This window comes from Gracilinanus agilis, chromosome 2 (assembly GCF_016433145.1).
Source record: "Gracilinanus agilis isolate LMUSP501 chromosome 2, AgileGrace, whole genome shotgun sequence".
In the NCBI taxonomy this organism is placed as follows: domain Eukaryota; kingdom Metazoa; phylum Chordata; class Mammalia; order Didelphimorphia; family Didelphidae; genus Gracilinanus; species Gracilinanus agilis.
The window spans coordinates 483,662,978-483,675,944 of record NC_058131.1 but is presented as its reverse complement, the minus strand read 5'-3'; the positions used below and the strand labels follow the sequence as shown (position 1 = coordinate 483,675,944).

The window sequence follows — 12,967 nt, the reverse complement described above, 5'->3', positions numbered from 1 at the left end:
TTTGCTCTTGGTTCTTGTTCTTATAAAATAAAAATATAAAATAAATAAAAATAATATAAATAATAAAAAATAAATAAAATAAAATAAAATAAAAAAAGCAAACACAAAGAAAGCAAAACAAACAGAACAAAACAAAATAAAACAAAAGCTAGTAAGCAAGCATGATGTGTATGTGTGTGTCTAAGGCAGTGGTTCCCAAACTTTTTTGGCCTACCGCCCCCTTTCCAGAAAAAATATTACTTAGCGCCCCCTGGAAATTATGAAACTATTCATTGAACTCAGAATAGAATGTAATACAAAAAAAGTGTGGCCATCACCTCTCCCCTGGAGCACTGCAGCACCCACCAGGGGGCGGTGGTGCCACTTTGGGAATCACTGGTCTAAGGGAAAAGTCTTGAATTTGTGTCTGGGATTCCTGTGACACAGTTTTGTGTGTAAGGGAGGAGGAAGTTAAAAAAACTCACAGACGAATGTGCATAGATGAATTCATGCAGTCTGCACAGATGAGGTAGGGGTAATCTCTGCACATTTAGTGGTCCCTAATCTAAGTACACTGTCATTCTTCTCAGCCTCAATACCCAGTAGCAGCTATGACCCTAAAGGATTACATCAGGCTAAAGTAATAGTAAGTTGGGGTATACCAGAGAAAAACCAAGAAAAATCTTAAATGTCTGGGAATCTAGGCAACTTCTCATCTTGGTTTTACTCATTACTGTGTGACTTTGGACAAGTCTCTTTACTTTCTCTGGGACTTAGTTTTCTCATCTTCAATGTCAAGATCCTACTATCCAATATTTACATGGTCTATTCAAGTCTCATTTGAGAGTTAATATCCATAAAAGAATAGAAATTAGGGTGACCCCAGACTCCCAAGGCAGTTCTGGCATTATACTATTGTGGTTTTGGACAATCTTGGGCTCCCTGGTCCCATTTCTTCATTTGTGAGATGAGTGATACCACAACTTGTGCTTTTAACTCTAAAAAGTCATCAGTAATAATAATGACTAATGGGGGCAGCTAGATGGGTCAGGGGATTGAGAGTCAGGTCTGGAGACAGGAGACCCTGGGTTCAAATTTGACCTCAGATACTTCCTAGCTAATTGATCCAGGGGCAAGTCATTAAACCCCCATTGCCTAGCCCTTATGGCTTTTCTGCCTCAGTACCAATACACAGTATTGATTCTAACATGGAAGGTAGGAGTTTAAAAATAATAATAATGGCTAACATTTATATAGAGTTTATTATGTGCCAGGTACTGTGATAAGCTGTTTACAATTATTATCTCATTTTATCCTCATAACAACCCTATGAGGTAGGTACTATTATTATTTCCATTTCTGCAGATGAAGAAACTGAAGAAAACAGAAGTTAAATGACTAGCCCAGGGTCACAAAACTAATAAGTGTCTAAAATTGGATTTGAACTCAGGTCTTTCTGACTCTAAGCCCAGTCTTTTCTCTATAGCAACACTGAGCAGATGAGTGGTGTCAAACTCAAATAGGAACTACATGATACATAAGGATTTCTATGAGCCACATATTGGCTTAGAAAACTTCATATTAATGTTTTTTATGTTCTTTGTATGTTTCTTTTTCCCCCAATTACATTTTCATCTGGTTCAGGCTGCAGATAGGAAGGCAGGGGTCCAAGTGCTTGACATCTCTGGTCTAGATGATCTTGGAGCCCCCTTTCAAGGTCTGTGGGCAGCTAGGTGGCACAGTGGATAGAGCACTTGGCCTCAAACCAGGAAAACTCTTCTTCCCGACTAATTCTGGCCTCACTAGCTGTGTGACTCTGGGAAAGTCAGTTAATGCTGATTGCCTCAGTTTCCTCATCTGTAAAAAATGAGCTGGAGAAGGAAATGACAAGCCATTCCAGTATCTCTGCCAGAAAACCTAAATGGGGTCACAAAGAGTTGAAATGATGGAATAACAACAACTCCACGCTCTAGTACTCTATGCTGTTTTTGTTTATTCTCTTACTCTGGAGCTGATTTTCTCTGACTCTGATCCTTATCTGTGACTCACTCATAGCCCTCAAAAGTACCTTTTAAACAGTACACAGTAGATTCTTACATAGCAGACCCCTTAGAGGAAGATGCTTGGTTGAGTTTAATGGACATCCTAGACCCTTTTGGAGCTAGTTCTTCCCTTCAGTCAGAAGCCAACAATAGGTCTGGAGTTCTATCTTGACTGAGCTTTCTTAGACTCAAAGTTCTGCACATCGTTGTTACAAGGAAACTCTAGTAATAGAAGAAAGTATGAGGGAGTCCACAAGAAGAAGGGGAAAGGAGAAAACATTTATTAAGCACCTGTACTGTCCTAGGCAACCACATGGCACAGTGAATGGAGCACTGGGCTTGGAATCAGGAAGACCCGAGTTCAAATCTGACCTCAGACACTTCCTAGTTGCGTGACTCTGGGCTTAAACTCTGTTTGCCTTAATCCACTGGAGAAGGAAATGACAAACCACTCCAATATCTTTACCAAGAAAACCCAATGAGCAGGATGGTGCAGGGAGTCATGAAAGGTCGGCCATGACTAAAGGCCAATCACAAATGTGCCAAGGTTATGTTAAGTGCTTTACAATTATTCTCTCATTTAATCCACAATAAAATGGGATGATCACAAATGGCTTTCCAACACCTTCCATGATAAGGGTTCAGCTTCCATCTCAGGGTAATAGAATACATGGTGGTACCTTCCTGTGGATAGACTTAGGTGGCCCCAGGGAAAGACCATAACCCAGCGTGGCAAAGGATACTGCAGCTCCCTGATATAACGCTGTATGGCTTCCAGGCGCTCAGGGATCGATGTGGATGGCTGGAATGTAGGCACACTTGGTATGGGAGTCTGGGGAAACAAAAGAAATATAATCCTGGTCACAAGGGAAGAGGAAGCTTGGTTCTTGAACTTTTAAGTCAAGCCAGACTTGATTCCAGGACAAGGTACAAAACAAGTGAAATTGGTTTCTTCCATCCCTCAACTCGGACTCCTCTTTCAATTCAGTCTATCCTTATTTCCTTTGGCACTGTCTCTAATTAGATGCCCAGGGTCACCTGACCCTCCCCACCTCATGGTATCACATCCAGACTTGGGCAGAGACTCTTTCCCTAGACTTCAACTATCAATAATGGGGGACTCTGGGAATTTTGAAGGACATTTAGATTTCAGTTTAGTTTTTGATGCGATAGTTTTAGAAATAAGTATGCCTGAGTATAGTTCAAACTACTTCACTGGGATATGGAAAAAAACTTGCTAGATATAATATTACTAGATTTTACTAGATTAAGATTATGCTATTTTGTCAAAATTTAATATCTGGATTCAGAAAGCACAAAAGAAGCAACACAGCATAGGACATTAGAGGCAGGCTGGAGACAGAAACATGGAAACTAGGTGATACAGTAGCTAGAGTTCCAGACCTGGGGTCGGTAAGATTCATCTTCTTGGGTTCAAATCTGGTTTCAGACACTTACTAGCTGTGTGACCCTGGGCAAGTCCCTTAATACTGTTTGCTTCAGTTTCCTCATCTATAAAGTGAGCTGGAGTAGGACACGGCAAACCATTCCAGTATCTAAGAGTCGGACGTGACTGAAATGGCTGAACAACAACAAACTCAAGTCTCACTGTGGACCTGGACTAGCTGAGTGACCACAAGCAAGTCATTTGGCCTTAGTGTCTCAGGTAACTCTGGCTTTATAAATGCCAAACCAGATGCTGCTCTGCCTTGCTAGAGGGAAATTTTGCTCTTTACTAGGTTCACCTTCCTCCTTCTCCACCTTCTGGGCTTTAAAACAGTGAAGTTTGTTTTGTGTTTGAGTTTAGGCACATTAAAATTTATTTGTTTGACATAGCCTGCTCGTTGGGACCTTCCTTGTGCCAGATGACAGTCTGATAATCTGATGATCAAATCCATGCTCTTGTGCCAGTGGATATGAATTGACTAATGTGTTATCTCCTCCCTGGCAAAATAGGTTAATTATATTAGGGGTTTTGTGGAGGGTTGATACTTCAATTCAAAGCAATAGCTAATGGTGAGATTTTTTTTTTTTTTACCATTCCAGTAGACTGAGAGATGGGGCAGGGGGGGCAGGGAGGAGGAGGAGATAAGTTTTGGGCAGACAAGTCTTTCTGTGGCTCTCAAAAGACAAATGTAGAAATTATTCACACTTTTTTACATTCTCTTTTGGCAAGACTTCATGTTATACCACTAATGTGGTTCATGGCGTCCACAATTTTGGCCACTAAATTTTCATGGATTCTACCCTTTCCATATTCATGCTAAGGTATCTCAGGAGGGCAGTGAACAAAAGTCTAAGCCTTCCTACTAGTGGATGCTATTTTCAATCAATGACCTTCCTGGAATTCCATTTCCCTCCCCATAAAGCCTTAAGACCCACAATTTGTTGGGGAAAAAAAATAAACATAGCTGAGAATGGGGAGGTATTCTGATTGACCCAAAAAAGGCAAATATGGCACAGGGTCCCTTCCTGTAGACAGAATCAGATTTCCAGTTATAGTTTATACTAGGAACAAAGCCCATCCCTCATTGGGCTCCCCTTCACCAATACAGGACTCATCCCTATGTATCCTTGGCTCCTCTATTTGAACAATCCTGGGCAGCAACTCTACCATGAAATCTTGGCCCAATCCATGGATTCCTAGATTTCCAGTTGCTACCTAAAAGAGGAACTAGAGGCTTCTGAGTGATATGGTTCAACTTGTCTAGAATAAAGGGAAGTGTAAGAAGAAACTAGAAGTAGAATAAGGGTAGAATAACCCATGCTGGTGAGCTTTTGTTTCTTTTTGTCTCAGACCTTTAGAAAAATGGGGCTACCCAGAGTGAGGCTGGGCTCCAGCAGAGAAAGGGAGGTGAGTAATGCTGTAGTCAGTCACACTCAGAGTTTATCAGAGTAAGGCTCTTCCTTCAGGCTCTAAAAGATATGCTTGGAAATGGAGGAGAGCAGGGGCTCCAGAGCTTCTGTCTGGTTCCCTCCCCCTATGACAGCTCCTCCAGCCTGGGATGTCCCTAGCAACAAATTTAACTCTCAAACAGATGACATCTCTGCGGGGGAGAAGCAGCTTCTGTTTTCTTTTTCTTTCTGTCCCCACTGACATGGCTGCTGTCATAAGTCAACAAAGCTGAAGGTTTGGAGCCTTCCTTCCCCTAAGCCAAGGGAGCTAAGGACCACCATGGATCTGTCTTTTGTCATTCCAAAGGAAAATGTCTAATGCAATGGGCCTGGGAATATGCAAGGAAGCAGGAGGACCACCACCACCACTACCATCATCATTATCATCTTATGTTTATGTAGTATTTTATAGCTGCCAAAATGTTTTTACATACATCATCGCAATTAATTCTTTAGACATATCTGTGAGTTGGACCAGGCCAAAAGATTCAGTACTGGAACAGATTTTAAACAACTATAGATGATGAGACAGGTTTTTAGGCTTGGGTTTTGGTCTTTTTTCTTTGTGAAACTTATTTTCTTATGCTGAAAATGAATGGTTAGGGGGCAGCTGGGTGGCTTAGTGAAAAGAAAGCAAGGCTAGGAGATGGGAGGTCCTGGGTCTCAGTTTAGCCTCAGACACTTCCTAATTATGTGACCCTTTAAGACAGGAAGAACAGAGCAGAAGTCCTGATGGTTGGAAGAAACTCACTGAAAGCTCCAGGCTGACTCAAATACTGCCCAGCAGAAACTAGCAGTTACCCCAGTTACCTAACCCTTATTACACTTCTGTCTTGGAATTAGTATAGATTTAAAAAAAAGAATGATTAGAAGAGGGAATGATTCAATTAGATAATTTAGATCATTAAGATCCCTTCTTTTTCTTCTTTTTTAATCCTTACCTTCTCTCTTAAAATTGATACTATCAATTGATTCTAAGGCAGTAGGGCTAGGCAATGTTGGATTCCCACTTCTACAATCTCACTGACATAGGCAAACATTTTCTTATAGCTAATTATCAGAAAGTTTACCTTACCTCTTATTCTTACTGGTCGTGTGACCTTGGGCAAGTCATTTAACTCCCAGACTCTCGGTTTTATCCTCTGTAAAGTGGAGATAATATCACTAGCGCCTCACCTTAGAAGGCTCTTGTGAGGTTCAAATGAGATAATTGAAAGTCCTTCACAAACTGCAAAATTTTGTATAAATGTCATAGATTATTTTATTTTCTTTTCCTTTTATGACACTTTTGATGACATTCAAGAAATACAACAGCAATGGGGAGGAAGAGGAGGAAAGCTATCACCAGGAAAAGGGTAAAAAGAAACCTCAAGTATTGATGGAGTCACAGAGTGGAGAATTCGGTCTCAGGGCTACTGTAACCACATCCTCCATAATTTGATAGGATTGTCCCTGATCATGTCTGAATAGAAGACACCCTGCCCTATTTATTTATTTCTTGGAGGAAAGCAGACCCATGCTTCCCCAAGCCTAAATCAGAATTATGGCGAAGAAGCATCAAACTTGAGCCTACTAACAGCCTCTAATTGATTGCTGGGCCGCTGCAGGTGCCACAGATTCTTGGCAGATCTGGGGACTTCTAGAAGATTATATTCATTTTAAAGACAGAACTAGAATAGTTAAAGCACTGTTTATAAATTATTACCCATTCTAATTTAGTTTAAACCTATACAATTAAGTGCTATTTACAAATAATTTATTTGCTTTTTAATAAACCATTTGCATTTATTAGTACTTTTTTAAATCTCTAGAACACAAAACAGATAGATGGAGCACCAGGATTATGGACAGGGTTGGGGAAAGCTATGTGACACTGTGGATAGAGTGCTAAGCTGAAGTCAGGGAAGACTCATCTTCCTGGGTTCAAATGTGGCCTCAGACATTTAATTGCAATGAATAATATTGATAGGTCCTGCAGATTAGAAGACTCATCTTTCTGAGTTCAAATCTGACCTCAGACACTTATTAGCTGGGCATCCCTGGGCAAGACACTTAACCCTGATTGCCTCAGTTCCTCCATCTGTCAAATAAGCTGGTGAAGGAAATGGCAAACTTCAGTATCTCTGTCAAGAAAACCCCAAATGAGGTCATGAAGAGTCAGACATTACTGAAATGCCTCAACCACAATAACAATTGGGCAAAGAAAGAACATTACTAAAGCTATCTCCTGGGCAAGTAGCTATAGATTGGCATTTCTTCTATAACTTGTTCCCCAAGATGATAAATGACTTCCCTGTGGTCCCATAACTAGCATGTTATAAGAGGCAGGATTTGAATTTAAATCTTCCTGAGCCCTGCAGGCCGTTTCCCCACCACTGTTACAATCAAAACCCCTAAGCTGACTTTTTCCCACTCAAACTCTCCCTAGATAGTATTTATATAGTGCTTACTGTGTGCCAGACACTGTGCTAAGTGTTTTTACAATTATGATCCTGCTTGATCCTTATAACAATCCTGGAAGCTAGATGCTATTTATGGATGAGGAAATTAAGGCAGACAGAAGGTAAATGACTTGCCCAGTGCCACAAAGCTAGTAAGTGTCCAAGGCTGGATTTGAACTTAGGTCTTTCTGACTCCAGTCCTGGTTGATTTATCTACTGTGCTACCTAGATCCCTGGTTCCCTTTTGGCTAGGAAACTTTGGTGGAGGGTCTGGGGAAGGATGGATACCAAAGCTAAATCTAAGGTAATTTTACTTTGGTCTGCTTTTCTGTGCTCTAAGGAAACTGTTGGTGGGAGAGATTGAAAACCTTCTCATCCTCTCCAAAATTTCCTTCTGATCCTCTATCTTCACTGCTCAGTCAAAAATAACCCAAAACACAAAAAACCTAACATAAACTTCAACTCAGTGTGTTGCCTTTCTTTTTTTAAACCCTTATCTTCTATCTTAGAATTGATACTAAGTATAAGTTCCAAGACAGAAAAGTGATAACTGCTAGGCAATTGGGCTTAAGTGACTTGCCCAAGGGCACACAGTTGGGAAGTGTCTGAGGCCAGATTTGGACCCAGGCCTGGTTTTCTATCCATCTAGCTAGCCTACTGCTGCCCTTCTTTTATTTAAAGAAAACATTACTAGCCAACTACCTGTGGAATAGATAAGCTCCTTGAGGTAGGAACTGTTTCATTGTTACCGTTGAATCATCAGCCTAACTGTTACACAAAGCATATATTTTAATGCCTGTTGAACTGAACTACGGGTAATAATTATTTTTCCAATGATGGTGTTAGGTTTGTGCCAAGATGTTTACATTCTATTCTCCAGTACCCTTTGTGTCTAACTTTATATCTCTGCCTAATGGCTGGAGTTAGGATATAGCCCGAGGTTATCTGTTTAAAACTTATTCACTCAGGGAAGAATAAAATTTGTGGTTCCATTTTTAAAGCATAGGTCTGACCATGTCAAATTCTCTCTTCTCTCAACTCCAGTGGCTCCATATTGCCTCCAGAATCAAATATAATTGGTTGACCTTTAAAGCTCTTTATAACTTGGCCCCTTCTTACATTGCTCATTAAAAAAAAAACAAAAAACCCTTACCTTCTGTCTTAGAATCAACCCTTTGTATTGCTTCCAAGCCAGAAGAGCGATAAGGGCTAGGCAATGGGGGTTAAGTGACTTGCCCAGGGTCACACAGCTAGGAAGTTGTCCCAGGCCAGATTTGAACCCAGGACCTCCTGTCTCTAGGCCTAGCTCTTTATCCACTGAGCCACACAGCCACTCCTATGTTTTCATCTTTTATGTTCTCATTTATATATGTTGTCTCTCATTAGAATATAAGCTTCTTGAGAGTAGGGAATGGTTTTGCTCTTGCTCTGTATCTTTAGCACAGGGTCACATAGTAAACACTTAATAAATGTTTGGTGATTGTTTGGCTGAGATATACAACAAAATCATGGAATGTTAGAACTGTACAGGGTAATTAGAGGTCATCTAATCTAAAACCTTATTTTTAAATGAGGAACCTGAAGCTCAAAAAGGTATGATCTTGGGAAAATCACTCCATAAAGCCACTTGATAAAACAGGACTAGAACCCAGGTCTCCTAGGCTAGAATTCTGTCCACTATATCAGGAGAGTTTGACTTCATTAACATCATTCTCTAGTGAGAGGAAGGCCTCTTCCTGAAAAAACACACCTGAGAAAAGATGCCAATAATCCACAAACATCACTCCATCAGAGTCATATTTCAGTTTAATCTCAGTTTAAACTTTCAGAATTTACAACCAACCTCACTTAAAAAAACTTTTTATGCCCCTGAATCTCAAAACTTTGATCACGGTCCCCCATAGATAAATTGATACCACTCCACCAGTGTTTTCCCACAACGGTCCTGCCTCAACCTTCCTATGGAAAAAAAATCTTGACCCAAAGAATTTACCAAAGACTATACCCCCTCCCCAACCAGCAGGCTTGAGAGGGGGGCATGTCTCTTTAGACAGTTATATTACACCTGTGTAAGGATAAGAAACTTCCAGCTTCAGATGTTTCTGATGTTCAGAGAGAAACTAGGGAACAGATATACCAGTTGTCCTTTTATACATGAAGCTCTGCTATCCTATTCAATGCTAAAGCAATCATGGATGATCTCTTCTGAGTTTTCCATTTCAGGATTTCCATCCTTCACTCGGTGTGTGTGTGTGTATGTGTGTATGTTAAGGAGGGGTCTTCCTAGTTCTCACAATAGCTTATCATCAAAGAATATTTATCCACATTTATGTACATGCTCAGCATTTAGTATAATACAATCTAGACACAATGCTGTCTGCCTTGCAAGGTGCCATAAACACCTCGTCTGATGGAGATCCTTTCCTCCACCAATTTACCCCAGCCAGACTGTTAGGTAGAAATTATTTTTAGTGTCTATTCATTCTTCCTTTCACTCCTAAACCCTTCCTTCCCCCATTCATTCCTCTGTTAGTCATCCTAACCCAAATGATTATCAGAATACTTAGTCAGTTCTCTAGCTACTTTTCTAAACTTGTGCTCACTTCCAAAAGGACTTTCCTGTACCTTATTCTGCAGAGACCTGGGCTAAAGAACCATCAGAAAATTCTAACAATGCAAGGTGCCTCAAGGGTGATCTAGTCTATCCCCTATCTCCACACTTTTCTATGCCCCTTAATGCCCTTTTAAACCTCCTGTATATACCTAGACAAGTATTCATCAAAGCTCAACTTCTATGACATGAAATTTGCTATATTCCCTCTCTTTTCCATCCTTCTCCAAGTTAGTTTATAGAAAATCAATCTGATGAACTAACTCTTGCTTAGATGAAATATAGGGCTTAACCCAGAGAAGTATATACATGGTAAACATTTCAGACACTGATGGAGAAGATTTTCCCAAACAGGTGGAACCTGCCCCTGTCCTTCAAATCACCAGTTACTCCTTTTATGCATACATTTGGCTCAGATTTTTGTATCCCTGAGATCTATGGAGTTCAAGAATCCCACATACCCTTTCAGCTTCATTTCAAGAGTCCCACAGTGACTCACCTTGGGTAGGTCTGTGGCCCCACGAATCCTCTGTGCCACCTTCTCTCCATCAGGGTGAATCTTGGCCACGTGTCTCCACATTCTCTCCCAGGTGGCCTCATCCACAGGCAGCCCACCCCGGTTAACAAAGAAGGGAACACCTCCATCCCGGAGGTCTTCATCCCCTTCTTCCTCTTGTTCTTCTTCCCTCTGTGCTGAAGCCCCTTCACTGGTTTCAGATCGCTTGATCCCAGAGGGGGCAATGGCACCGCTGCCACTAGGGCCCACCTTTTTCCCCCCAGGCATCCCAAACTCTTTAGAAAAAAAATTTCGGAGAAAGGAAAATTAGGTAGCTCACAGGAAACTACCGACTGAATTGACTCACTCACTGCCAGAGAGACAACACATGACCCACCGGAGTGTAGGGCCCCTTTAAGAAATCAGGGTGTGGTTCATTTATAATAAAACAATAATTAAAAAAAGATAGAATCAGTGCAATATCAGGGTACACTCCAGGGCAGAAAGGTTCTCGGTTGTCTGAAATCAACCTTGCAGTAATACTTGAATTTGTTAAAAAGAGAACAGAAGAGGGTAAAGAAAACATAGCCTAACTAAGAGGCCTGCATACAAACACAGACAGTCTACACAGCCCAAAGCTCTCTGGAAGAACAATGACAGAAGCCCGGGGTTACAGAAAAGTCTTACGGGCCAGAAGCCTGACAGCCCAGATCAATCAACTTCAAAAGGAGAGAGGGCAAGGCACATTAGTGCGCACTGACTTGGTGCCCCTCGGTTCCAGCTTCAGGAAGAACAAATTCCTCCACAAGGCACACAAGACGACATTAGCCCGAGGGACCAAGGTTCTCATGGACCAGTCGGCTTCACTAACAGAAGATCTGCTGGCAGTTTTTTCCTAGGGAGACGGGACTAGTGGGGAGGAAGGACAGAGAGAAGGTGGGGGAACTGTCTATTTCCCTTTGGGGATGGACAGCAAAAAGAGGATACACGGCTGTACCACACAGGGAAGGGGGCACCACCAGGGGCGAGGGGCTGGCAAACATACATCCCACCCGGTCCAACTACCTTTACAAAGTGGTCTTTGTCTCCAGAACCACCGCTCGCTGCCTCTTCACCCCTCCCAAGACAGCAACAAAACCCACTGAGGGGAATTACAATTTTTTTTTTTTAAGAGAAAGGAGGGAGAAAATGTGGGTGATAGGACAGAGAAGGAGATAAGGCAATATAGAGAAGACCCTTCTTGTTTCCACCCTTCCTCTGCTAGCGGGAGGTTGGTGACTTCGCAGTGCCAGGCTCTCCCACCGATGCCATCTCAGAGCTTCTCTCATATGAGTCCCTTTTCCCGGACTCAACTGGTAGGACTCAGACAGGGTGAAGGGGGCCAGACTGGGCGCCCGGCTGAGGTCACCAAGCTCTGAGCTGCGGCCACTGGGGCGCTGCCCGGGACTGGATGCAGCATGGGAGGCGGCGGGAGGCGAAGCCCGCGATCACCCAAGAAGTGGAAGGAAGAGGAAAGAGAGGGAGGGATGCTTCGGGTGCAGGGCAGGGTGGTAGACGCGCAGAAGGGGCTCAGGCTCCTGCTTGCTGGGCAAAAGAGTGGAGAGAGAAGGACAGAGGGGAAGAAGGGGGATGGGGGTAGGATTGCAAGGAGAGACTCAAGCTCCAGCTGCAGCAGCCAGCGGATGTTGCCAGAGGCGAGCTACAAAGCCTCGGGAGGGAGCAGCGCTGCTCCCGGGTCCCTGGCAGTCCATGGGGTGCAGCAGGCGAGGATGGGAGTTCATATGCTCATTGCGTCCTCTGTGACTGGAATGCTGCTTCCACTGCTACTGTCGCCGCCGCCTCTGGGAACAAGGGCAAAGCTGCCGCGGCGTACCCCAGCTGCTCCACCCCCCCACCCCACCAGACTCCAGACTCCGCCCGGTGTCTCTGTCTCCAACCCAGGCACTCTGCGCGCATGCGTCCCCTGTCCCCCCCTTTAAAGGGCCAGCAGACTCCCCCCTCCGGCCCCCTTCTGCCCCAAGTTGTCTCGGAGCTGCAGATGCTTCCCTTTTCTCCTACCACCAACGCTCGGATGCTGTGGATCTGGGAAATTACCTGAGATTCCCAGTCAAAGCAGAGGAGGAAGTTTGGCGAGGGACGATACCAAGTGGGAAGAATAAGCAGAGCATCTTGGTGCCGTAGGGCAGTTAGGTTAGTCATCTTTTTTATGGATGAAGAAACTGAGGCCCTTAGAATCCACACCACTTAACCATAGCCGTATAGCTAGTTAATGTCTGAACTGGAATGAGAATTTAGATTTTCTGACTCCCATTCCAATTCAGAGCTCTGCTCTGGGAAGTCCTGGGGCATCTACCCCAGAAGCTCTTCCTTGCCTCACAATATGCTTCCTAGAGCAGAACCACATACTAGATTAGAAATTAGAAGGTCAAATTCTAGTCCCAGTCCTGTTATTGAGCTGTGTGACCTTGAACAAGTCTCTTGGGTTCTCTGGGTCTCAGTTTTC

At 42.9% G+C, this 12,967-nt stretch overlaps 1 protein-coding gene across 1 annotated transcript in view; it reads right to left on the bottom strand.

Annotated features, from left to right (window-relative positions):
- The window catches only part of VASH1 (vasohibin 1), a 31,229-nt gene extending 18,976 nt beyond the window's left edge, over positions 1–12,253 (bottom strand). The window contains exons 1-3 of the mRNA XM_044662099.1: positions 11,530–12,253; positions 10,468–10,760; positions 2,765–2,853 (exon numbers count right to left, since the gene is read on the bottom strand). Of these exons, the coding sequence (XP_044518034.1) occupies positions 2,765–2,853; positions 10,468–10,752 (374 nt within the window). The 5' untranslated portion in view covers positions 10,753–10,760; positions 11,530–12,253. The remainder of the gene's footprint in view (positions 1–2,764; positions 2,854–10,467; positions 10,761–11,529) is intronic.
- Between the last annotated feature and the right edge of the window lie 714 nt (positions 12,254–12,967).